We start from the raw sequence: 27,610 nt of genomic DNA on the forward strand, positions 1-27,610 counted from the left end.
CATTTAGTCGACATAGGTAACCAGTGCAATATTGAGTCAGTTTGGTGAGATATAAGCACCAGGAAAACAAAATCGAGAGTGGGAGGGTGTCATAGGCCTAATTACTGTGACGAGTACGACAAACAGCTGTACAGAGAAATAGTGGGCCATTAAATCAGAATGTCTTATAATAGAGGTTTTAACTTTACAGATATTGACTGGAACTTATATTTTGGTCACTCAGGCACTAGCAAGACTTTTTGTGGATTTATTGGATGATTGTTTTATACAGCAGAATGTTAGAGAGGCAACAAGAGAGAGTAATATTTTTATTCTGATTAACAGCAGTGATTATTCATGCATTAGGAATCTGCAGATAAAAGAACCATTAGGTTGCAGTGATCACAATGTATCGATGTGGGATTTACTTAAAGACGTAACTACCATCAAGGATAAAGGGAAAGGTTTTTTCTTTCGTAAAGGCAACTACAGTTGTCTCAGACAGATTTTAAATTCTATACAGTGGGAACAACTGATGACCATCAGCAAGTTCTAAATGGTAACCATTAAAGGAAATAATCATAGAAGCTACTAGGTTTTTCATACCAACTAAGAAATACTGTTTAAATCTTAGACTTAAATGGATGTCAGATGAACTAATGCGACATGTGGAAGAGAATAAAAATGGATATAAACTATCAGATGATACAGAAGCTTATGGTAGATATAAACTAATCTATATCTACCATCAATTAAATCACAAGGGATGTTAGGCAAGCTGAGGCAAATTATGAGACATCCTTGGTAAAGAATGCAAAGAAAAAGTGTAAAGCCTACTATGCATATATTATCAGTAGAAGAAAGGAATTGAATCGCATTGGGCCACTTAATATCAGTCAGTTTGCTGACAAATTGAATAGGTATTTTGCATCTACATTCACACATGAGGAATTCTTTAGGGGAGGGGGATGCCAGAAGTTTTTCAAACTCCAATGGGGGAGCTAAATGACTTTGTAATAACTGAAGGGAAAGTGGAAGAGGAACTGTTGAAGCTGAACATAAATAAGGTCTCTGGGGTGGATGGGATGTATCCAATTATGTTAAAAGAGGCAGCAAAGGAGGTAAGCAAGCCTTCAACCATAATTATAATCATTTGCACACCTATGGACTATAGATGTGCAAATGTATCCCCCAGTTCATAATGGGGGATCAAAAGATGTCATAAGTAATTAAAGAGCTGTTAGCTTAACATCTGTTCTTCCAGGGAAAATAATGGCAGCAGTGGTTAAAAAAAAGAAGTAATGCAGGACTAGCTGGACAGGAATGCAATTATACTGTAATAACAGCATGGATTTGTTAAAGGACAGTCTTTTCTAACCAATCTGATAGGTTACTATCAGTTTGGTTAGTTAAGGGATGGTTGAGAGAGAGAGAGAGAGGGAGAGGGGGGGGTTCACTGGGCACTGCTCTTCTTGGGCTAATGATATCAGTGGAGTCCCCCATGTTAGGGTTCATTGTTGGGCCCATTGTTGTTTTCAGTATTTATTGATGATATCAATGAAGGTATATCAAGCTTAATGCCAAAGTTTGCTGATGATACAAATGGTTGGCACAATGGTTAACAACAGTAATCAGGGCGAGCTACTGCATCAAGATCTAGGAAAGTTCGGTCAAGGCTGAGGAATGGCAGTTGAAGTTTAATATTTACAAATGCAAGGCCAGAATGACTGTTTGGTACTACACTGACAGTAGTGGAGAAAAAGGCCTGGGATAATTGTGTAGTTAGACATGAAATTCTCTGAGCAGTGCAGGGATAAAGAGGTGATTATCCCTTTGTATAAGGCTATGATTCGGCTGCATCTTGAGTACTTATACAGGTCTGGAGCTCTCACTTTAGGAAGGATGTGGATCTGCTGGAATGGATGCATATAATTTCAGCCAGATTGGTGAAGGGAACAAAAGGATGCTCTCACCTAAAAAGGTTTCAGTTCTGCAAATTTTAGCATTGGGCTCAATTATAGAATGAAAAAGGTAAAGGTCCCTCTCAGTTGATTCATATGTCCATCCATACATAAATCAGGTAACACTAATTTATAACAATCTATTATGCTCAAACTAATTTCAAAAATGTGTTATCTGTTAAGATTCAAATTAAACAATAAAGAAACAGCTCTTATTTTTATTTTTGAAAACTACGTTACACATTTATGTAGGATTTCTTCTTAAATTTTGATTTCAATATTTGTGTTTTTAAGAGCATTAATTATTCATATTGGCCTTTTTGTGCTTGGTCATCCTACATATATTTGCATTAACATTTAGGATTAAATTTGAAAGTGTCTACAATTCTGCCCAAAACGTGATAGGTGGCAGTACATGTTCGGAGCCTTGTAAATTTGGCCCTGGAAAGATTGTGCAAGGCTCATGGGATGAAGTTTTTCTCAGTGTTGTCTGTGCTTGGTAACAGGAGATAATGTTTTTACAGGAATGTGATAGAGGGCAAGCAAGAATATTCATTAATACTATCAAGGCAATGTTAGATAGGTTGGAAAATTGATAGGTTGGTGGGGGGGGGGTATGATAAATAATAAATTAACTAGAGCTGCAGCAGAGGTGAAAGTTGTTTTCACTCTGCTTCTATTAGAACAGGCAGCAGCAGCAACAGCCTGAAAAGCAAGGTGTCAGACATTTCAAATCCTGCTGTGGGAAATCATGAAACGAGTAAATATATGGGCTATTGTTAGAGTAACTAAGGCTAAGAACAGTTGAGTTACATGTATATTTGCATGTACACTAATGCTAGGAGCATAGTAAATAAATGTAATAATGAATTTGAAGTGCTGGTCAAGTCACCAAATGCAGACATTTTAGAGATATCAGAGACATCGTGTCATGCAGACATAAGGGATTCAGAATTTTAATATAGGGAATACAGTGTGTAGAGAAAGGACAGACAGTACAGCAAGAGAGGTTGGTGGGTTATGCTTTTAGTTAAGAGGAGTTTTAAATCTAAGGCAGTGCATTCAGTCGACAGGGGGGGGGATCAGTGCAATGTTGAGTCAGTTTGGTGTGACTAAACACTGGGAAAACAAAAATGAGAGTAGGTGTGTGTTTTAGGCATAACAACTCTGATGACAACTCAGCTATACAAAGAAATAGATTGGGCCAATAAATCAGAATGTCTTATAATGGGGGGGGGGGGGGTATTTTAACTTTCTAGATATTGGCAAGGACTTGTGGCTTTTGATCTCTCACACAATATCAAAACTCTTGTGGATTTATAGGATGACTGTTTTCTAAAGCAGTAAATTAGAGAAGAGACAAGAGGAAGTGATACTCTTGATCTTATTATCAGCACTGATTCTTCATGCATTAAGAAGCTGCAGGTAAAAACCTAAAACACTGAATGGCAGTGATCACAGTGTGCTGATGTCGAATTTACTTAAAGACGTAACCGCTATTGATTGTACAGGCATTGGACAGGGTTCTGCTTTCGTGAGGATGACTATAGTGTGCAAAAAAAAAAAAAAAAAACAGTTTCTAAATTCTGTACGTTGGAATCATCTGATGATCACAGTTACTAACTGCAAATTGTACTGTAAGCATTCAGAGAAATTATTAGCATGAGCAAGGGCACATGATGCAAGAAAGCAAGCTTATATAGCATCAGCCAAAAAAAAAAAAAAAAAAAACCACACACACACCCTTCTCATTTCACCCATCCACTCGCTCCAAATGTTTGTCTAGTTCTGCCTTGAATCTGTTTAAGCCATCAACTTCTACAACAACAGATTCAACCACCTGCTGGCTGAAGGCAAACTTCCACACATCTATCCTACAACTATCTTTCCTCAATTTGAATATATGCCCTCTCAGGCGATTATTCTGAGCAAGAAGAAGAATCCCATCAGCATTGAACATGCTCAAACCATTCAAGGCTTTATACATCTCAATCAGATCACCTCGCAGGTGCCTACTCTCCAGACACTGTAATTTACAAAACTTAAGCCTTTCTTTGTAAGAGCAACCCTATGTTCCATAAACAATCTTGTTGTCCTTCTCTGTACCCGTTCCAACAGCTCTACATCCTTCTTAAAATGAGGCCTCCAGACCTGTATACAGTTCCATGAACAATCTTGTTGCCCTTCTCTGTACTCGTTCCAACAGCTTTACATCCTTCTTAAAATGAGGCCTCCAGACCTGTATACAGTACTCAAGGTGTGTCCTGACCATTGCCTTATGCAATGGCATAATCATCTCCTTATCCTTCTAGCAAAGTTACTGTATAACATAGCCAAAACCCCATGAGCTGCCCTTGCAGCCTGTTTGCATTACTCAGAATACTTCATATCTGACTGCACATTTACCCCCAGGTTTTTTCATTTTCCATAATGGAGTGTAGTACCACACAGTTGGTCCATTAATCTGGGATTACTGTTAACAATAATGTAAAATTACATTATTGTTAACAGTAATCCCAGATTAATGGACGTATACATTACATTACAATAATGTAATTAGCATTAGCATTGGTAGAGGCATTTGATGCAAGAAAGCAAGCTTATGCAGCATCAGCCAAAAAAAAAAAAAAAAAAAAAAAAGTAACATAAATAAATAAAAATAACCACTTCCTCTTCACCCCTCTGTTCGTTCGAAATACCTGTCCAGCTGAGCCTTAAACTTATTTAGGCTATCAACTTCCACGACAAGGGATGGAAGTCTGTTCCATCTACCAACCACCCGCTGGCTAAAGGCAAATTTCCACACGTCTATCCTACATCTGTCTTTCCTCAATTTGAATTTATGCCCTCTCAGGTGATTATTCTGAGCTAGAGGAAGAATCCCATCGGCATTGAGCATGCTTAAACCATTCAAGGCTTTATACACCTCTATCAGATCACCTCGCTGGTGCCTAGTCTCCAGACACTGTAATTTGCAAAACTTAAGCCTTTCTTCGTAAGAGCACCCCTTTGTTCCATTCACTAATCTTGTTGCCCTTCTCTGTACTCGTTCCAGCAGCTCTACATCCTTCTTGAAATGAGGCCTCCAGACCTGTATACAGTACTCTAGGTGTGGCCTAACCATTGCTTTATACAATGGAATAATCACCTCCTTATCGCTGCTGGAAAAATTCCTGTATATCATTGACAATACTCCATGAGCTACTCTTGCAGCCCGTCTGCACTGCTCAGAGAACTTCATATCTGCCTGCACAATCACCCCCAAGTCCCTTTCATTCTCTACCACTGTCAGTGTAGTACCACAGAGTTGATACGTTGCTCTGGGGTTGCTGTTTCCCGTGTGTAGTACTTTACATTTGTCAATGTTAAACTTCATTTGCCACCTCTCAGCCCATCTGCTCAACCTTTCCAGATCCTGTTGCAGCAGCATAGTGTCAGTAGTGTCCTTGACAACCCTGCCAACCTTTGTATCATCTGCAAACTTGGACATTAAGCTTGATATACCATCATCAATATCATTTATAAATACAGAAAACAACAATGGACCCAACACTGAGCCCTGAGGGACTCCACTAATAACATTAGTCCACGATGAGCAGTGTCCATTGATTACCACTCTCTGTCCTCTCCCCCTCAACCACCCCTTTATCCATAGCAGCAATTTGCCTCCAATGTCACACTCCTCCAATTTGTGTAGCAGTCTTCCATGTGCAACAGTATCAAAAGCCTTTCTAAGATCCAAGTATATAATATCAAAGTTATTCCCTGCATCCAGTTCTTTTGTGACTGCATCATAGTATCCAATCAAGTTGGTCAGGCAAGACTTCCCCTTAACAAAACCATGCTGTGTCTGAGCTATAACTGAAGTCTTGTCTAAATGATCCTGCAGTGCTTCTTTAACCAGTGCCTCCATTAATTTTCCTGGAACAGAAGTTAAGCTCACAGGTCTATAATTACTTGTGTCAGCCTTTGATCCTCCTTTGTGAATTGGGGTCACATTTGCACATTTCCAGTCTATGGGTACCTCCCCTGAGTCCAAGGAAGCTCTCATAATTATGGCTAAGGGTTTGCTTACTTCCTTTGCTGCCTCCTTTAATATAACTGGATAAATCCCATCCACCCCGGGTGCCTTTCTTGTGTTTATCTTCAACAGTTTCTCCTCCACTTTACTCCCAGTTATTTCAAGATTCTGTAGCTTACTGCTAGAGTTGAATACACCTCTGGCATTCCCTTTGCTGAATAACTCCTCATGTGTGAATGTCGATGCAAAATATTCATTTAGTTTGTTAGCTACCTGAGCAGGATCATCAACAGTTCACCCATCAATATCAAGTGGACCAATCTGATTCATCCCCTTCCTTCTAGAGTTTACATAAGTAAAGAACTCTTTGCTGTTTTTCTTTGCATCCCTTGCCAAGGATTTCTCGTAATCTGCCTTCGCCTGCCTAACCTCCTTTGTAACTTGGTTGCATATCAACTTGTATCTATCATAGGCTTCTGTGTCATGTGTTAATTTGTAAGTATCCCATGCATTTTTCTTCTCTGCCATATGCCTCATTAGTTCATCTGACATCCATTTTGGCCTAAACCTTGAACAATATTTCTTAGTTGGTATGTAAAGCCTAGTAGCTTCCAAGATAAGTTCTTTGAATGCTTCCCATTTTGAATTTGCTGTTGGTAACATCATCAGTTGGTCCCACTGTATAGAATTTAAATACTGTCTCAGTCCATCGTAGTCGCCTTTATGGAAGCAATAACCCTTCCCTTTACCCCTAATGGTAGTTACCTCTTTGAGTAAATCCCACTTCAGCACACTGTGATCACTGCCACCTAGTGGTTCATTTATCTGCAGATTCTTAATGCATGAAGAATCACTGCTGATAATCAAATCAAGAGTATTACTCCCTCTAGTTGCCTCCCGAACATGTAATGTAATGTATGGACGTAAAACTTGGGCACTCTCCAAAAGAATGGAAGAGAAATTGAAAACTACACAGTGAAGAATGGAACAAATTATATTAGAAATCAGACTGTTGGATAGCATTAGCATTAGTTGAGGCATATGATGCAAGGAAGCAAGCTTATACAGCATCAGCCAAAAAAAAAAAAACCCTTCCCATTTCACCTATCTGGTCACTCCAAATGTTTGTCTAGTTCATCCTTAAATTTATTTAAGCTATCAACTTCCACAACAACAGATGGAAGTCTGTTCCAGCAATCAACTACCTGCTGGCTAAAGGAAAACTTCTGCACATCTATTCTTCAACTGTCTTTCCTCAATTGAATCTATGCCCCTCAGGTTCTTAATCTGAGCAAGTGGAAGTATCCCGTCAGCATTGAGCCTGCTCAAACCATTGAAGGCCTTATACACCTTTATCAGATCACCTCACAGGTGCCTATTCTCCAGATGCTACAACTTGCAGATTTTAAGCCCTTTCTTTGAAAGAGCACTCCTTTGTCCCTCTCACCAATCTTGTTGCCCTTCTCTGTACTCGTTTTGGGCAACTCTACATCCTTCCTAAAATGAGGCCTCCAGACCGGTACGCAGTACTCAAGGTGTGGCCTGACCATTGCCTTATACAAAGGGATAATCACCTCCTTTTCTCTGCTAGCAAAATTCCTATACAGCAATACCTCGCCTAGCACAGCTTCAAACAGCACGGGTTTCACTATAACACGGTTTTCAATTAAGTTTAAGTCAAAAAATTTACTGTACATATTAAAACTCATTCAATAGCCTAGACACATACTCTACATATTTGCTGCATTGTTGTAGCCTAGGAACACGTACATATATGCTGCAGTGCGAACTCTATTGTCTCACATGCATGTGCCAATAGCTCTTCTCAGGTAATCACTGGCAGTGTGCAACAGTGTTCAGTATTCTTATTGTATTCTGAAAAGACATGATAGCTTTTCATTGTATAATTTATATTTTACCCCTTTAAATATGATTGAAAATATATTTGCATCTTGGCTAGAAATCACTGCCAACAACATGCGTTCTGGTTGGCAGCATGTTTTGCCCTATTTGGCAAATTATTTCACTAGTTTTGAATCATGAATTCAAAGACTTGGGATTTGAAACTTTTTGACACTGCCAATGTACATGACTGCATTGACTCACATGAAAATGACATAGATAAATAAATAAATTTTCAGTTTATACTCCAGGACGACCAAATGGTCGGAGGAGATCACAAGATAGACAGAATACAAGAAAGAGCACCGTATTCAACAGTGATGGGTTTTAACTCCGGTCACTCAAGGCACGTGTACTTATGCACCCGCGCGCCTGACCACAAGGCTACGGCGGCTTTGATGATGCAAATCTCCTTGAAATTGATGAGCAAACTGCATATGCAGAAGAGGAAAACAATTCTGAAGTGTATAACACTGACATGGCACCAAAAGAATTTTCAACAGAAGAATTAGAGAAAGTTTTTTGTGGGGTGAGGGATTGACATGGCCTGCAAGGTGATTATGAATGGAGATCTGGATGTTGAACATAGCATCAAGATATGGCAAATTTTACAAGATGGGTATTGATGCTACAAAGACTTGTACACCGAGAAAAAAGAAGAGACGACTTCACCAGACTTTATTATTGAAATACTTAAATAAACAATAAAGCTGTTTTCTCATCCCTAATGATGTTACCTTTCATTAATAAAATTTTTGCATATATTTTTTATTTCAAATCCTTTCAATTGACTATTAACTGCAAATTGTTTATACATTTATTATAATTTATAGACTGTTTCTCTGGTACACATTCAATTAAAACCCATTATAATTATATCTCAACCAGCATGGTTTCACATAACACGGAACAGTTTCGGTACCAATTATCAGTGCTATGTGGGATATTGCTGTATATCATTGAAAAAATTCCATGACCTGCTCTGGCAGCTCATCTGCACTGCTCAGAGAACTTAATATCTGCCTGCATAATTACTGCCAGGGGCCTTTTCATTCTCCACCTACCTGAGTGTAGTGCCACACAGTTGGTTCATTTCTCTTTGGGTTAATGCTACCCACATGCAGTACTTTGCATTTGTCAATGTTAAACTTCAGTTGCCACTTCTCAGCCCATTTGCCTAACTTTTCTAGATCCTATTACAGTAGCATACTGTCTTTACTGTTATTAACAACCCTGCCAACTTTTGTATCATCTGCAAACTTGAACATTAAGCCTGACATACCTTCATTGATATCATTGATAAACACACAAAACAACAATGGGCTCAGCACCGAACCCTGGGGTCTCCACTAATAACATTAGTCCACATAGATCAGTGCCCATTTATTACTACTCTCTGCTATCTCCCATTCAACCTCCCTTTATCCATTGCAGTAACTTGCCCTTAATGCCATACCGCTCCAACTTGTACAGAAGTCTTCCATGTGCAACAGTATCAAAACCTTTCCTGAAATCCAAGTATATAATAACAAAATTATTTTTTGCATCCAGTTCCTTTGTGGCCACATTGCTGTATCCAATCAAATTGGTCAGACAAAACTTCCCCTTAACAAACCCATTACTGCAGTCTTGTACAGGTGATCCTGTATCATCTCTTTAATCAGTGACTCCATTATTTTCCCTGAAACAGAAGTTAAAGTAACAGGTCTATAATTATTCACGTCGCCCTTTGGTGGACCCCCTTGGGAATTGGAGATACATTCGCACACCTACTCCATGAGGACCTCCCCTGAATCTAAGGATGCTCTCATAATTATAGCTAAGGTTTGCTCTTCCCTTGCTGCCTCCTTCAATATAACTGGATAGATTCCACCTACCCCAGATGCCTTTTTTATGTTTAACTTCAACAATTTCTCCTCCACTTTGCTCTCAGTTATTAAAAAATCATTTAAGATTCATTAGGCAATCATTAATAACTTCTAGGATTCCCCTCCTTGAATAACTCCTCATGTGTAGATGCAAAATACGTATTCAGTTTATCAGCTACTTGAGCAGGATCATCAATAATTGAACCATCTATGTTAAGTGGACCAATTTGATTCATCCCCTTCCTTCTAGACAGCAATTTAAATGACCCTGGACAGCAATTTAAATATTTTATAGATAATAAATGATCCTTTGAAGTTTTTTTTTTTTTTTTTTGTATTAATAAAGAACTTTTGTATAAATAAAGAACTGTCTGCCCTTTTTCTTTGCATCCTTTGCCAAAGATTTTTCATAATCTGCCTTCACCTGCCTAACTACCTTTGTGACTTGATTACAGACTAGCTTATATCTGCCATAGGCTTCTGTGTCGCCTGATAATTTATATGAGCCTCATCAATTTATCTGACATCCGTTTAGGCCTGGACCTTGAACAGTATTTCTTAGTTGGTATGAAAAGCCTAGTAGACTCCAAGTTTAAGTCCCTGAAGGCTTCTCATTTATAATTCACCGTTAGTAACATCACTTGATCCCACTGTAAAAAATTTAAACTGTCTGAGACCACTGTAGTCACCTTTACGAAACAAAAAATCCTTCCCATTACCCTATATTGTAGTCACATCTTTAAATAAATCTCACATCAGTAAACTGTGATTACTGACACCTACTGGTGTTAGTAATCACAGTTATTTCCTTTCTTCCACAATTATTTAATTTACTTCCTTTTTCTGCAAATTCTTAATGCTTGAATAATCCCTGCTGATAATCAGATCAAGAGTATTACTCCCTCTGGTTGACTCTTGAACATGTTGCTCTGGAAAATAATCCTCCAATACATTCACAAAAGTCTTGCTAGCAGGCAAGTGACTGACCCACAGTTTCCAGTCAATATCTGGAAAGTTAAAATCCCCCATTACAAGACATTCTGATTTACTGGCCCACTCTATTTCTCTGCACAACTGTTCGTTGTACTCATCAGAGTCATTAGGCCTATAACACACTCCTACTCTCATTTTTACTTCGCCAGTGTTTGTCACACCAAACAGACTCAACATTGCACTGTCCACCCAAGTCAACTGGATGCATTTCCTTAGATTTTGTGTTTCATAACTGACAGCATACCTCCTTTTCTACCCTGTCTATCCTTTCTGTACACATTGTACTTCCCAAATTCCAATTCTGCATTGCTAATATCTTTGTGACACCATGTCTCTGATATCTCAACAATGTCTGCCGTTGATGTCTTGATCAGCACTTCAAATTCATCAAATAAATTTGATGAATTTGTAATGGCTGCTGCTCATTACAATAGAAGTAGTGCAAGAATCACTTTTGCCTCTGCCTGCAGCTACTGTTAGTCTTTTAATCTGTGAATTACCTGAAGTTAGCAGTTTTCTGACTCACCTTACACTGCCTCGATAACATCAGCAAATATTCTTGCACCCTTTCTATTTAAGCGTATCCCATCTCTGTAGAAGCAGTCTCTCCGGTTAGCAAGCACAGACCATGCTGAAAAAATTCTACATCGTGAAGCCTTGCAAAATCTCTCCAGGGCTGAATTGATTGACAAGGCTCTCATCATATACTCCCTCCTATCGAAGAATGGAAGTGTAGTGGCAAAAGAATGGTCAATTATATATATATTTTTTCGATTGTCAAATTTTTAAGTAGGAAGAACTCGCAATGGCACTAAGTGGATTGAGTAATATCTAACGCAGTGACATTGCATGATTTCAATCTTTTTCCATTCCGCAATGATGCAGTGAGGAGAATACTGGACCCTGAGATCTATTTTGATATAAAAGTGTGGCCATATTGACCCTGGACAGCAATTTAAATATTTTATAGATAATAAATGATCCTTTGAAGTTTTTTTTTTTTTGTATTATGTGTAGTATTGATAGAAGGGAATTATCAAATTATAGGAGAAATATACTAGAAGTAAGGGGATGAATCATGTTGGACCTCTTTATATTGATGATTCAACTGTTGATAATCCTGCTCAGGTTGCTTACAAGCTGAATAAGTATTTTGCATCTACATTTACACAAGAGGAATTCTTTAGGCAATGGATACCAGAAATTTATCAAACAGGGAGCCAGTGGTGAGCTGTAGTGGGCTCGCGAGAGCCCATTATTATTTTTTATGAAAATTTACGAGCCCATTGTTGAAGCAATTATTTATTTTGCAAATGAAATCCTGAATTTAATTATTGAGTATCTACAGCCGGAACTATGGTGGGGCGAGCGGGACCCCATCCCCAGCATTTTAATGGCACAATCAACCAGTTATGTATTTTAAAACTGCTTAATTTTTGAGTTAATTCCAGTCGGACCTCTGTTTAACAAACTTCTTCATAGGGAATTTTTTTTAAAATTCCCCTTGGTTTCTACAGAAACTTTTTAAATAATTTCCATAGAACAAATGGCTTACGATAGACAACTTTGTGTGCATTGTCCTCACCTCTGGCCTTTAGGTAATTAGAAATCACGAATTAAGGGTGAAAGGGATTACCGTCCCACAACGTTAATGGTGTCCATAAAACCTATGCAGCCACATTCCGAGAAGTCGCGCTAGTTAATGCTTTCAATAGCCAGTCAGAGGAATAAAATTCCCGACACAATAATAGCCTCTGGTCAATCTGTGTTGTGGTCCCCCTTTACTCCGACAAGAAGTCGTATCTTTTCGGAGAAGTGAGTGATCCACGTGTTTCAGTAAATTTCTCCATCTATGTTTAAATGGTCGCAGTAGCTAAATATCTGAGTGATTCCGATGTTTTGCACAGTATTCAAAGAACTACTGACAGTAGCAACGTCAGGCAGGGGATGAGGCAACTAAGATAACAAGTAAACTTTCCGATGACCAGACTGACTCGAGATATCGTACTGGTCACGAAAAATACATCACGCATTCTAATCCCACTACTAGCGAGTGCTCTGCGCAAACTAGTAGTGTGAACGTGGAAGCGCGTCTGGTGGATGACGTCACGGAAGTGACGTCATCTGCCAGATTTTTGAAGAGAAATGTAAGAAAGGCACCAAGGGTGGATGGGATCTATCCAGTTATATTAAGGGAGACAGCAGAGAAGGTAAGCAAACCCTTAGCCTTATTTATGAGAACCTGTTGGGATTCAGAGGAGGTCCCCATGGACTGGAGATGTGCAAATGTGTCTCCAGTTCATTAAGGGGAATCAGAGTGACACAAGTAATTACAGACCTGTTTAATTTCTCTTCCAGGGAAAATATTGGATTCACTGGTTAAAAAAAGTATTGCAATTATACTTCAGTCACAACATGAGCTTGTTAAGGGGAGATCTTGTCTGACTGATTTGAATGGATACTATGATGCAGTCACAAAAGAACTGGATGCAAAAAATAATTTTGATACCCTGTATTGGATATCAGGAAAGCTTTTGACTGTTGCACATAATAGACTGCTGTACAAATTGGAGCAGTGTGGCATTATGGGAAAGTTACCGCTATAGATAAAGGAATGGTTAAATTGGAGAAGACAGCTTGTTATGTTATAACCCCGGGGGACTAATGTTATTAGCCCCCCACAGGGTTCAGTGCTGCACCCAATGTTGTTTTCTGTATTTATTAATGGTATTGTTGAAGGTATATTAGCCTCAATGTCTTAGTTTACAGATAATACAAAGGGTGGCAGGGTAGTTAATGACAGTGATGATGGTAGCAATTGTAACAAAATCTATAAAAAGTAGGCAATTGGGCTGAGAAACAGCAATTGAGGTTTAACATTGACAAATGCAAAGTGCTGCATATGGGTGGCAGTAATCCCAGATTAATGTAACAAATGTGGCACTACACTCAGGTAGTGGAAAATAAAATAGACCTAGGGGTAACTGTGCAGTCAGATATGAAGTTCTCTAAGCATTGCACACAGGCTGCCAGGACAGAACACGGGTCATTTTCAGTGATATACAGGAATTTTGCTAGCAGAGATAAGGAGGTAATTATTCCATTGTATACTGGTCCGGAGGCCTCATTTTAGGAAGGATCTCTGGAGCAGATACAGAGAAGGGCAACTAGATTTGTGAGGGGGAACAAAGGGGTGCACTTATCAAGAAAGATTCTGCAAGCTGAGCATCTGCAGATACTCAGCTTGCAGATCAGATCACCTGTCAGGTGATCCAGATGATTCAAATTAAAGGATCCACCACCAGGTGCCTTTCTTATGATTAACTTTAACAATTTCTCTTCCCTTTTCTTCTCAGTTATCACAAAATAATTTAGTTCCCTGTTAGAGTTTGAGCATAAATTTGTATAATTGTCTCGGATCATAATAACATGTAGTAGTCATAAGTAAATTATGAACAGGCACAATATCGCCCAGTAGGCCCTTGCGCAACCCCCCCCCCCAAACACAACAACAACTGTTACAGTTTGATAACCTTCTGGCATCACCCACCGTAAAGAATTCTTCATGTATGAATGTAGATGCAAAATGCCTATTCAGCCTGTCAGCAACCTGAGCAGGATTATCCACAGTTCAACTGTTGACATCAAATGGACCAATGTGATTCAGCCCCTTCCTTATATTATTAATATAAATTAAGAAAACTTTGCTATTTTTCTTGGCTTTCTTTCCCAGAGTCTTCTCGTAATCTGCCTTAGCTTGCCTGACTTCATTGCATCTACTATAGGCTTTCTTCTCAGCCACATGCCTGAATAGTTAATCTGACATCCATTTAGGTCTAAGCCTTGAATTGTGTTTCTTAATTGGTATGAAAAGCCTAGTATCTTCTATGATTATTACCCTCAACGTTTCGCATTTAGGATTTGTTGTTGGTAATAACATTAGTTGGGCCCACAGTATAGAATTTAAAGTCTGTTTGAGACTACTGTAGTTACTTTAAATAAAGCAAAAACGCTTCCCGTTATCCTTGATGATAGTTACATCTTTAAGTGAATCCCACATCAATGCACAGTGATCACTGCCACCTAGTGGTTCCTTTTTTTGTAAATTCTTAATGCATGAGAATTACTGCTAGTAATCAGATTAAGAGTATCACTTTCCCCTGTTGCCTCTCTAACATGCTGAAATGCATGTAGAAAACAATCATCCAGTAAATCCACAAAAGCGTTTCATTTGTGAGTGCCCAATCCACAAGTTCCAGTTAATATCTGGAAAGTTAAAATTCCCCATTATAAGACATTCTGATTTACTGGCTCACTCTTGTTTTCCCAGTGTTTATGTCACATCGTACTGACTCAACATTGGCCACCCATGTTAACAGGATACACTGACTTATGTTTTATGTGCTTCTTAACTAAGAGCATACCCCCAATCTGGCTTTTCTGTATACATTGTACTCCCCCATATTCAAATTCTGCTCAACCTGTATTTGAGTGTGACACCATGTCTCTGATATATTTTACACGGTGGTTATAAATTTGGAATTTTCTTATTTTTTTCCAGGATAATGTATTTGAGAGTCGTGTTTAAATCTTGTTGTTATGGATTTTAGATGTAGAGTCACTTCTACTGTGGTCAAAACGTTGACAACCAGGCTGAGGGAAAACTGGGTCCTTGTGATCCTGTCTTTTCTTCAGCATCGTCCGTGAGGTCAGCCTGAAACCAGTGTTTGATAAACAGATTTGTATTAGTTCAAGACAGTTATGAATGAAAGTTGATACCAAAGTTACAAATCAGTTCTTAATAATAATAAATAATAATATGCAAATTGTTTTTTAGTGGTAATCATGAAAAAAAAAAAAAAATCTTGTAATAGTATTTATTGGCAGTATCATTTGCATATCAAAGAGAAAGTAACTGACATTTCAGAAATACATAAAAGTATTAATGCAGTATAAAGAATTGATTGAGCACCGTAAAACAAAATTAGAACAGTAATCCATAAACTAGACAAATGAAAATGTGTGAATTAAAAAAATATCAGTAGGGATATTTTTTTATTGAATGTAACTCATCAAAGATAGTAACGGGTGTAATATCCCTAAAGCCTTTATATATCATTCCACTGGAGCTGATTTATATATAGCTGATAACTTCCGGAACGACATATCAAGTCACCTTGTAGTTGCTAAAATACTCTTTCTGTAACTCATAAAATTTAAAGTATTATCTATTGCTTCATGATATTGAAATTATGTGCTATTTCTGAAACATAGTACTATCTTATCATGACATTTGAAAATATATCATGATAAGATAATACTGTATAGTATTTTAAAATCTTATTTTTTAAACAAACAGTAAAATGTTTTGTTTATTTTAGTATCTCTTGCAAGCGAGGCAGAATCAGATGGTGAGTTTAATGTATTGTTTACTGTTTATAAATTATTTTTATTTTTTCCAATTTTTTTATTTTTATTTATTTCTGATGTATAAATTAGCTCCAGAAATTTCATTACTCTTCTAATCAAGGGAGGTCTCAATGGATTCCAAATGTATTCTCAATTCATAAAGAGGGTATCAAGGAGTAACATGAGTAATTACAGACCTGTAACTTTAACTTCTGTTCCAGGGAAAATTATAGAGTCACTGGTTAAAGAGTAAAACAGAACTATGGAGATAGGAAAATTAGAGATAGGAATGCAGTCACAACGTGGATTTGTTCAGGTGTGATCTTGTCTGACCAATCTGATTTGAATATGATGCAGTAACAAAGGAACTGGATGCAAAGAAGAATTTTGTGTAATATGAACTAGATTCAGAAAAGCTTTCGATGCTGTTCCATATAAAAGTTTCGATGCTGTTCCATTTAGGGTTGAATTTGAAAGTGTCCGCAATTCTGCCCAGACACGATAGGAGGGAGTATATGATAAGAGCCCTGTCGATCAATTCGGCCCTTGAAAGATTGTGCAGGGCTCAAGGGGTAGAATTTTTTTCAGCCTGGTCTGTACTTGTTAACAGGAGAGACTGCTTCTACAGGGATGGGATACACTTAAATAGAAAGGGTGCAAGAATGTTTGCTGATGCTATCGAGGCAGTGTTAGGTGGGTCGGAAAACTGCTAGTTTGGGGGGGGGGATACAAGGACTCTAATAGATTAACAGTAGCCACTGGCAGAGGTGAAAGTGATTCCTGCACTGCTTTTATTGGAATGAGCCGCAGCCTGGAAAATAAGATGCAGGATATTTCAGAGACTGCTGGGAAGCATTGGGGTACAAGTAAACACATGGGTTGTGTTAGGGTAGCTAAGAAAAAGAACAGGTGCATGTATACATGTGTGTACACCAATGTTAGGAGTTTAGTAAATAAATTTGATGAATTTGAGGTATTGCTCAAAACATCAAAGGCAGATATTGTGGGGATTTCAGAGATGTGGTGTCACACAGATATAAGGAATGCAGAACTGGAATTTGGTGAGTACATTGTCTACAGAAGGGATAGACAGGATAGGAAGGGAGGAGGGGTTATGCTATTAGTTAAGAAATACATAAAATCCGCGCCTCCGTAGCCAGGTGGGAAGGAGCAGCAGTGCGTTGCACATGCTTCTTGATTAGACCGGGGTTCGAGCCCGTCACCACCAAATACGGAAGATGCGGAAAGATCAGGGAATGACCACAGCGTATCCCGGAGCAATATGGCCTTAGTTGCTAATGCTCCTAAAAACCAAATAACTAACTAACTAACATAAAATCCAAAGAAGTGAAACCAGTCGACATTGCTGGACAGAGCAGTGTCAAGTCAGTTTGGTGTGACATAAGCATTGGGAGATCAAAATTGAGAGTAGGAGTGTGCTATTTCTTATTATACTCTGATGAGTATAATAAGAAATTGTACAGGGAAATAGAGTGGGCCAGTAAATCAGAGAGTCTTATAATGGGGGATTTTAATTTCCCAGATATTGACTGGAATTTGGGGGCTGGTCACTCACACACTAGTAAGGCTTTTGTGAATTTATTGGATGATTGTTTTCTACATCAGCATGTTCGGGAGGCAACTAGAGGGAGTAATACTCTTGATTTGATTATCAGTAGTGATTCTTCATGCATTAAGAATCTGCAGGTAAATGAACCACTAGGTGGCAGTGATCACAGTGTGCTGAAGTGGGATTTACTCAAAGAGGTAACTACCATTAGGGGTAAAGGGAAGGGTTATTGCTTTCGTAAAGGCGACTACGATGGACTGAGACAGTATTTAAATTCTATACAGTGTGACCAACTGATGATGTTACCAACAGCAAATTCAAAATGGGAAGCATTCAAAGAACTTATCTTGGAAGCTACTAGGCTTTACATACCAACTAAGAAATATTGTTCAAGGTTTAGTCCTAAGTGGATGTCAGATGAACTAAAGAGACATATGGCAGAGAAGAAAAATGCATGGGATACATACAAATTAACACGTGACACAGAAGCCTATGATAGATACAAGTTGATATGCAACCAAGTTACAAAAGAGGTTAGGCAGGCGAAGGCAGATTACGAGAAATCTCTGGCAAGGCATGCAAAGAAAAACAGCAAAGAGTTCTTTATTTATGTAAACTCTAGAAGGAAGGGGATGAATCAGATTGGTCCACTTGATATCGATGGGTCAACTGTTGATGATCCTGCTCAGGTAGCTAACAAACAAAATGAATATTTTGCATCGACATTCACACATGAGGAGTTATTCAGTGAGGGGAATGCCAGAGGTGTATTCAACTCTGGCAGTAATCTAGAGAATCTTGTAATAACTGAGAGTAAAGTGGAGGAGAAATTGTTGAAGATAAATACAAGAAAGGCACCTGGGGTGGATGGGATCTATCCAGTTATATTAAAGGAGGCAGCAAAGGAAGTAAGCAAACCCTTAGCCATAATTATGAGAGCTTCTTTGGACTCTTTGGGGGGGGGGTACCCACAGACTGGAGATGTGCAAATCTGACCCCAATTCACAAAGGAGGATCAAAGGCTGACACAAGTAATTATAGACCTGTGAGTGTAACTTCTGTTCCAGGAAAATTAATGGAGGCACTGGTTAAAGAAGCACTGCAGGATCATCTAGACAAGACTTCAGTTATAGTTCGGACACAGCATGGTTTTGTTAAGGGGAAGTCTTGCCTGACCAATTTGATTGGATACTATGATGCAGTCACAAAAGAACTGGATGCAGGGAATAACTTTGATATTATATACTTGGATCTTAGAGAGGCTTTTGATACTGTTGCACATGGAAGACTGCTGCACAAATTGGAGCAGTGTGGTATTGGAGGCAAATTGCTGCTATGGATAAAGGGGTGGTTGAGGGGGGAGAAGACAGAGTGGTAATCAATGGACACTGCTCATCGTGGACTAATGCTATTAGTGGAGTCCCTCAGGGTTCAGTATTGGGTCCATTATTGTTTTCTGTATTTATAAATGATATTGATGATGGTAAATCAAGTTTAAGTTTGCAGACGATATGAAGGTTGGCAGGGTTGTCAAGGACACTACTGACACTATGCTACTGCAACAGGATCTGGAAAGGTTGAGCAGATGGGCTGAGAGGTGGCAAATGAAGTTTAACATTGACAAATGTAAAGTACTACATATGGGAAACAGCAACCCCATAGCAACGTATCAACTCTTTGGTACTACACTGACAGTGGTAGAGAATGAAAGGGACCTAGGGGTGGTTGTGCAGGCAGATATGAAGTTTTCTGAGCAGTGTAGATGGGCTGCAAGAGTAGCTCATGGTGTATTGTCAATGATATATAGGAATTTTTGTAGCAGGGATAAGGAGGTGATTATTCCCTTGTATAAGGCAATGGTCAGGCCACACCTAGAGTACTGTATACAGGTCTGGAGGCCTCATTTCAAGAAGGATGTAGAGATGCTGGAACGAGTATAGAGAAGGGCAAGATTGGTGAATGGAACAAAGGGGTGCTCTTACGAAGAAAGGCTTAAGTTTTGCAAATTACAGTGTCTGGAGACTAGGCACCAGCGAGGTGATCTGATAGAGGTGTATAAAGCCTTGAATGGTTTGGGCATGCTCAGTGCTGATGGGATTCTTCCTCTTGCTCAGAATAATCACCTGAGAGGGCATAAATTCAAATTGAGGAAAGACAGATGTAGGATTGACGTGAGGAAATTTGCCTTTAGCCAGTGGGTGGTTGGTTGGTGGAACAGACTTCCATCCCTTGTCGTGGAGGTTGATAGCCTGAATAAGTTTAAGGCTCAGCTGGACAGGTATTTCTAATGAACAGAGGGGTGAAGTGGAAGTGGTTATTTTTTATTATTTATTTATTTTTTTTTTTTTTTTTTGGCTGATGCTGCATAAGCTTGCTTTCTTTCATCAAATGCCTCTACTAATGCTAATGCTACTACATGAATTGGGACAATGTGCCATTTTGGGCAAGTTATTGTTATGGATAAAGGGATGGTTGAGTGGGAGAAGATAGAGTGTGGTTATCAGTGGGCTGCTCTTCTTGGCGTACTGTTATTAGTGGAGTTTAGTGTTGGACTATTGTTTTTTCTTGTATTTATTAATGATATTTATGAAGGTGTATCAGGCTTTGAATAAGGTTTCAGATGATAAAAAGATTGGCTGAGTTGTTAGTGACAATTATCAGGGCTATGCTACTGCAACAAGATCTATAAAAATTAGGTAGCTGGTCTGAGAAGTCGTAATTGAAGTTTCACATTGGCAAATGCAAGGTATTACACATGAGTAGCATTATTCCCAGAATAACATACTAACTGTGCTACCACACTCGCAATAGTGGAGAATGTAAAAGACCTGGAGGTAATTGTGCAGTGAGATATGAAATTCTCTGAGCAGTGCAGATGGGCTACTAGGACAGTTCATGGAGTTTTGCCAATTATATCAGGAATTTTGCTAGCAGGAATAAGAAGGTGATTATCTCATTATATAACATAATGGTTAGGCTGCATCTTGACTACTGCATACAGGTTTGGAAGCCTCATTTTAGGAAGGATGTGTTGAAATCTGTTGGAATGAATGGCGAGAAGTACAGTGAGATTGATGAGAGGAGCAAAAGCTTTCTCTTGCCAAGAAAGGCTTCAGTTTTGCGAATTGTAGCTTCTGGAAACTATTCACCTGCGAGGAGATCTGATTTTGGTGTTTAAGGCTTTGAATGAATTTTATAAGCGAAATGCTGATATACATCCTTCTTCTTGCCTGGACAAAGGGGGCATAAATTTAAATTAGGAAAGAATAGTTTCAGAATGGATGTGTGAAAATTTGCCATCAGCAAGCAAGTAGTTAATCGTGGGATTGAACTTTCATCTGGTGCTGCAGAAGTGAGTAATTTGAATAAATTGAAGGAAGAAGAAGAAAAATTATTAGAGGTAATGAGCAGGTGAATGGGGAAGCTTTTTTAATTAATTTTTTATTTCTCTCTATACATTAAAGTTTTCCTCCTAGTGATATTTATTCGAGCCAATGGGAGAAGAGTTACGTCACTACAAATGCAATTAATTATTGACAACTGCCTCCATAATGTTCACCAACCTCATGCACGTGCTTTACTGTCTAACATTTGACGTTCCATTGTAACGTTTTTTGTTTATTAAATATGGTATATTTGTAAATAGTTTAGCCTTTGGTAACTACAGGAATACCTCGCTATGCGAAACCGCGCTGATCGAGGTATTATTAGTATGTATTTTAATGTAATGCGTTCCGACAATTTAATTATATGGATCGAGTCGCAAAAATATATAGGTGTTGGTTTACTATAAATTGATGCACACAAAGTTCTTGCAAAAAAAGAAATTAAAATGATAAAAATGAAAAATACTAGTAAGTACAGTACAAATGATTTTTATTGTAGTATACCAAAAGAATATAAGTGAAGTATGTGCTGTATTTTTATTTTGAAAAATAACTGAGCAGCTTAGTTTCCACAGTTCTTTTCTTCTTTTTATCTGCATACATCTCTTTATAACATCGAATGTCATTTTGCAATGCCTGCCTTACTTTCATATCTCGTTCGATGTTTGGATCTAGAAGAACACTCAGCGCCATTACACTTCTTCTTTCCACTCATATTTGCGTATAAAGGTGTTTTTAAAAAATAATCTTTAATAAAAATACACAGCGAAAAATATTTGTACAGCTTATGCACAGTGAACCACCTCACCGCTCGGAATCTAGAGTGTTTACTAATGTATGAATGCTAGCAGAGTCCGTATATAATGGGAGTTGCAAAAACAGTCAGCGTGGCCTTGGATCCACAACGCATTGGCCTACGTGCCGGCATTATAATACATACATATCAAATGTATTAGTGCATAACGCAGTTAATTTTTTTTCGATTTGTAAACCACGCTATAGCGAAACCCGCACTGTTCGAAACCGCACTACGCGAGGTATTCCTGTATTTTAGATATTTGTATAGTTTGTAAATATTTCAGTTGAATATTTTAGTCCTGCTCTTTCAGATGCAACAATATTCCTCATGCATTATGGAATACGAAGCAAAATGCCTTTGGCTAAAATCTATTATTTGGGTACCACTTGTCTCAGTTCTTAAGTACGGAATTTATGGCCCCCATCCCTCTGTTTTAAAATCGGAAAAAGAGTTCCTGATTTTAAAACAGTGCCAAGTGGGGGATAAACACCCTGGGCATGTCAACCTAGGAGGAAAGGAGCAGGGCTAAACAGTGAGTGTGAGTGGCGCCTGCCAGTCACTACCTTCTTTCTGACTTTTAGTCAAAGTGTGGATTGGTACCCAAGATCTAAATTTTTACCAGGCCTTTTCCTAAGTGACCTATGTAAACACAGGTGAATAATTGCATAGTAATATTTATTCTACTTTGAGATTGTCGCGCACTACAAATGCACTGGTATATAATTACATAGGTAATTTTCTGATTAGATATCGATCAGTGCGATTTGACAGGTGTCTTTTACGTAGAAAAGATTTGACTTTCTCCATCATACCCCTACATATTATGTAGAAAAGTATGCGTGGGGGTTGGCAGTCAAAGTGAGCAGGGGGCGGAGTCCCCTAGTATTTTATTATTATTATTAGTTTTTTTTTTTTTCTGATGCTGTATGAGCTTGCTTTCATGCGTCACTTACCACTTCAGCCAGAGAGGTAGTTATGTAGGCAATAGAAGAAAATTGTAATGAATAGTTACGGCAAAAAGACACTGATTTACTGGCCCACTCTATTTCTCTGTATAATTGTTCATTGTACTCATCAGATTCATTAAGCCTAAAACAAACTCCTGCTCTCATTTTTGCTCTCCCAGTGCTTATGTCACACCAAACTGACTCAACATTGCACTGTCCATCTATATCAACTGGATGCACTTTCTTCGATTTTGTGTTCCTTAACTAACAGCATAACCCCTCCATCCTGTCCATCCTTTCTACGTATTGTACTCCACAAATTCCAATTCTGCATTCTTTATATCTGTGTGACACCACGTCTCTGATATCCGAACAATATCTGCCTTTGATGCCTTGATCAGCACATTTCACATTCATCAAATTTATTTTCTATACTTCGTTTAGTTAAATTACTATATTTACTAGCATTGGTGTACATGGACCTGTTCTTACTCTTAGTTACTCTAACACAGCCCATGTATTTACTTGTTTCATGACACCCAGCAGTTCCTGAAATCCCCATCAACTTGCTTTCTGGGCTACTGCTCATTCCAATAGAAGCAGTGCATGAATCATTTCCACCTCTGCCTGCTGCTACTGTTAATCTATTAGTCTGTGATTCTCCTAAGCTAGCTGCTTTCCGATCCACCCAACGTTGCCTTGATAGCATCAGCAAATATTCTTGCACCCTTTCTATTTAAGTGTATACCCTCCCTGTAAAAGCAGTTTCTCCTGTTAGCAAGCACAGACCAGTGCAGACTTACTTGCTGAGTAAATCTGCAGATCTCCTGTTCTTAATGTCATTAGTGCCAGTGTGTACAACAATATCACCCTTTGTGCACTTAAAAGATGATATCTGCTCTACGTCATTTACTTTTGCCCCTGGCAGACATATTCTGGTCCTTTTCAACTTATCCATTTCGCACAGTATATTTCCCTTCTCCCTGACAGTAGAGTCACCAACAATAACTAACTAGCCCCTGTGGTACCAGTCCATTCTGCCCTGAAGATTGCCTGATTCACAAGAAGGAGCTCTGGCATTAATTTGGGCAGCTGAGAATGTGACGGATCCCCCATTTTAATTCTTTCAAGGGCAACTACCCTACTCTTCAAACTTTCATAGAATCCCATCAGAATGCTGACTTGGCACCTAATTTATTGACACTCTGCACCTAGCACACAAAGACAGCCTCCTTGGCTAGATCATGTCCTATTCCAGAAAGTCTGCAAACATTTCACAAGTTGCACATATTTTTAGGCTGTGATGCATTGGAGAGTTGCTTTCATTCATATATACACGAAAGAAAATTTATGATTAACGTATGCTGTATGTTACTTTTCAGAAAAAAAAATAATAAAAAATACAAGAGCATATAGCCTATGTGATTGATGACGAACGAAATTAAAAAAAAAAAAAAAAAAAAATTCATGAAAACCATCTGCTGGGAGTCCAGTTAGATGAGAATGGACATATCATATAATGATTGACATGAAGGTCAAGTGGTACAGTTGAAGTGAGAAACGAATGTCACTCAGTAGGCGTTACTAAAAACCGACTATGGTAGAATTCTATGTATTGCTGCCGCAGCATGCTAAAGGTTTACCGCAGCAAATTTCATTTTCCCCTGAGCCAACATCAATTTACAAATATACCCTATTTATTGTAAAGTTTACGACCACTTTTAAGAAAACCCATTTGGTTTAATAACTCTAACAAAAATGAAACAAAGACCCTCCTACCGGCGTCAATGGCAACAAGTGTTCATTAAAAGGATGATTATTTAATTCCAGATGCTAATGCGCAGTTTTGGAAGGAAGGAGGCAGTATATATGAGCGGCTGTTTAGCAGTAAATGCTTTAAAATCTTCAAAAATGTTTTTACTAATTTCTTTAAAAATTCATTATAGAGAGACTAATACTTTGCTATATGGGGTTAATTTTACATGCAATTTCATTTCAAGGTGCAATGTTTTGCAAAAAAATTCGTAATATAGAGAAATTCGTTAAATAGAAGTTCGTAATAGAGAAGTTCCACTGTATATATATATATTTTTAATCCATTGCAGATCAAAAACCATCACGCCACTCTCTGTTTGGCAACCTTCCTAATCCTAAAAATCCAGTTTCTAAATTTGATATTCCACCTGAAATTGGAAAATATGTTTCGGTACGAAGTTTCTTTAGTGAAGAGTATTGCTACATTATGGATGCAAAAAGCTGTGGAAACATAGGCCGGTATCTCAACGTAAGTTGCTGAACTTAATTTATTCATGGTTTTGAGTGTAATTTTTGATATGAACTAAAATTTAATTTAATTTAGCTAAACCAATGTAATCAAATGGTGATTTATTGAATTATGCTATTAAAGGAATTGTTGTAAATTGCAACAAGTAGTGCTGAAGAGATGCTTATTGCTAACTATACCAGAAGGGGGCAAATGGAGGGGGGGCAAATGAAAATACAACTTAAAACCAGAATAAATAAGGAAGGGGGTACAACTCACTTTTCAGCACTACTTGTTGCAGTGCTTAACAGTTCTTTTAAGGTGGTGTAGTAGTGTCTAATTTATTACATCATCATTATAATATGAAGTCTTATAAAAAAAAAAACAAAAAAACCCTCCCTATTTTTTATAGGCTATTAAGTATTTCCTTCTTAAAATTTAGATTTAATTTTTTATTTTCATAAAATTTGTAATTTGTGTTAATTCATTTTTGGTTTTGATTTCGTATAGGTTGACCATCACTAATCTGGCCACTGGTAATGTGGTTCTACTGCTAATTCGGACATAATTTCAAAAATTCCCGGGGTGGCACACCGACCTGCAACTACTGTTTTGGTGGTGTTGGTTGCAGCATCAGCTGTTGGCGCGAACTCGTAAACCCTCGCAAGCCATTCCCACTTGTTTTTCTGCATTTATTATTATAACCTGCTCACATTTAGCCCTAGCCATGGTTCCAATGCATAAAGGAAGTGCCTCTTGTGGTGTAAAGCACAAACACCATACATTATCCATAACAGATAAAGTTGAACTTCTGAAAAAACTTGACAGTGGTGTGTCTGTGAGAAGTTTAACTCTGCTTAATTGTAAATTCCAGCAGTTTCTCTCAGTTCCTCTTATTTTAGTAATTTTCTTTTAGCCATTCCTTTTTAGATTTTTTTTTTTTTACAACACACTTGTACAAACTTGCAGAAAAACACAACACAATATGATGGATAATACAGCTCGCTAACGAACTTGTTTTCACAAAATCTCTAAGAATACTGACAAACTTATCGAGATGTTTGAGAGTTATATTTTATCACAATTAGTTTTATTTCAGCACTTGCCGCACATGCAATAAACTAATCAAAAACGATCTTCATATGTATGCTGTAATAGCGTCACACGTATGTGGCCGACACGGCTTTGCAAGTAACCTACTGGGCCATGCCAGCTACATATATGCGACACAAAAAAAAAAAGACTTTTTTTGATAATTTAAGCAAAAAAACGACAACAACACTGACATTACAATATTTGTTTTAGAATTACTAAGTAAATTATTTGCCAAATATTTTTTGGCCCCTGGGGAATATTTTTATTAAACTAGCTTGGCAGTCAACGTGTTAAAGGTAGGATGAGGTGGTTAGCTGTTGCATAAAATCTGTGCTAATCTAACCACTGGTGATCCGCCAAACTCACTAATCCGGCACCCCACAGGTCCCAATGCTGCAGGATTAGTGATGGTCAACCTATATATCATTATTTTAGTTCAAAGTGTGTTAGTTGGATTATAATTTCTCATGGATAAATTATTTGGATTACAAGTTTTTTTGTTGACCATTGTTTCACTATTGTTAGTGAATTTTGCATTCCGTGCAGCCGGTCATGTAAGTGGAAGTTTAATTTTAATTTTTATAAGTTTTCTTTGCTAGTGTTCAGCTACCACTTTGCACGCCAAATACAACAGTCACTAATGGGTCGCTGATAAGACAAAAAAAAATTCTGAATGTGTCAGAACTTCAATTCTGCATGCAGCTGTCATTATTGCCCGCAGTAATAAAAAATAAAATTGTAAACCCAGTGGTGAGTATAGTGGGCTCGCGAGAGCCCATTGTTATTTTTTTTGAAAATTTGCAAGCTCATTGTTGAGACGATCATTATTTTACAAATGAAATCTTGAATGCAATTATTGAGTATCCAGAGCCGAAATTACGATTGGGCCAGTGGAGCCCCATTCCCAGCATTTTAATGGCACAATTGATCGGTTATGTATTTTAAAATTGCTTCATTTTTTATTTAATTACAGTTGGACCTCTGTTTAACGAACATCTTTATAGCGAATTTATTTGATTTCCCCTTGGTCTATTTTAAACATGTAAAATAGTTTCCGTTGAACGAAGAAAATTTCCATGTAATGAACGGATTAGGAGAGGCAATTTTGTATGCATCGTTCTCATCTCTGGCCTTTAGGTAATTAGAAAGTGCAAATTAAGGGTGAAAGGGATCATCATTTCACAATGTTAGTGGTGTCCATAAAACCTATGCAGTCACATACCGAGAAGTCGCACTTGTCAATCTGCTTTCCATAGCCAGTCAGAGGATTAAGAAGATTCCCGACACGGATGATAGCCTCGGGTCAACCTGTGTTGTGGTTCCCCTTTACTCTGACAAACGGGCATATATTTTTTGGAGAAGTGGGTGATCCACGCCTTCCAGTAAATTTCTCTTGTCTGTGTTTGCTTGATCACAA

General features: G+C 38.1%; 1 protein-coding gene across 1 annotated transcript in view; it reads left to right on the plus strand.

Annotated features, from left to right (window-relative positions):
• Nucleotides 1-27,610, plus strand: part of egg (SET domain bifurcated histone lysine methyltransferase eggless) — a 536,019-nt gene that overhangs the window by 489,379 nt on the left and 19,030 nt on the right. The window contains exons 26-27 of the mRNA XM_090386075.1: nucleotides 16,106-16,135; nucleotides 24,941-25,119. Coding sequence (XP_090242201.1) covers nucleotides 16,106-16,135; nucleotides 24,941-25,119 — 209 coding nt within the window. The remainder of the gene's footprint in view (nucleotides 1-16,105; nucleotides 16,136-24,940; nucleotides 25,120-27,610) is intronic.

Source organism: Mastigoproctus giganteus, chromosome 12 (assembly GCF_048544385.1).
Source record: "Mastigoproctus giganteus isolate SK-2022 chromosome 12, ASM4854438v1, whole genome shotgun sequence".
Lineage (NCBI taxonomy): Eukaryota > Metazoa > Arthropoda > Arachnida > Uropygi > Thelyphonidae > Mastigoproctus > Mastigoproctus giganteus.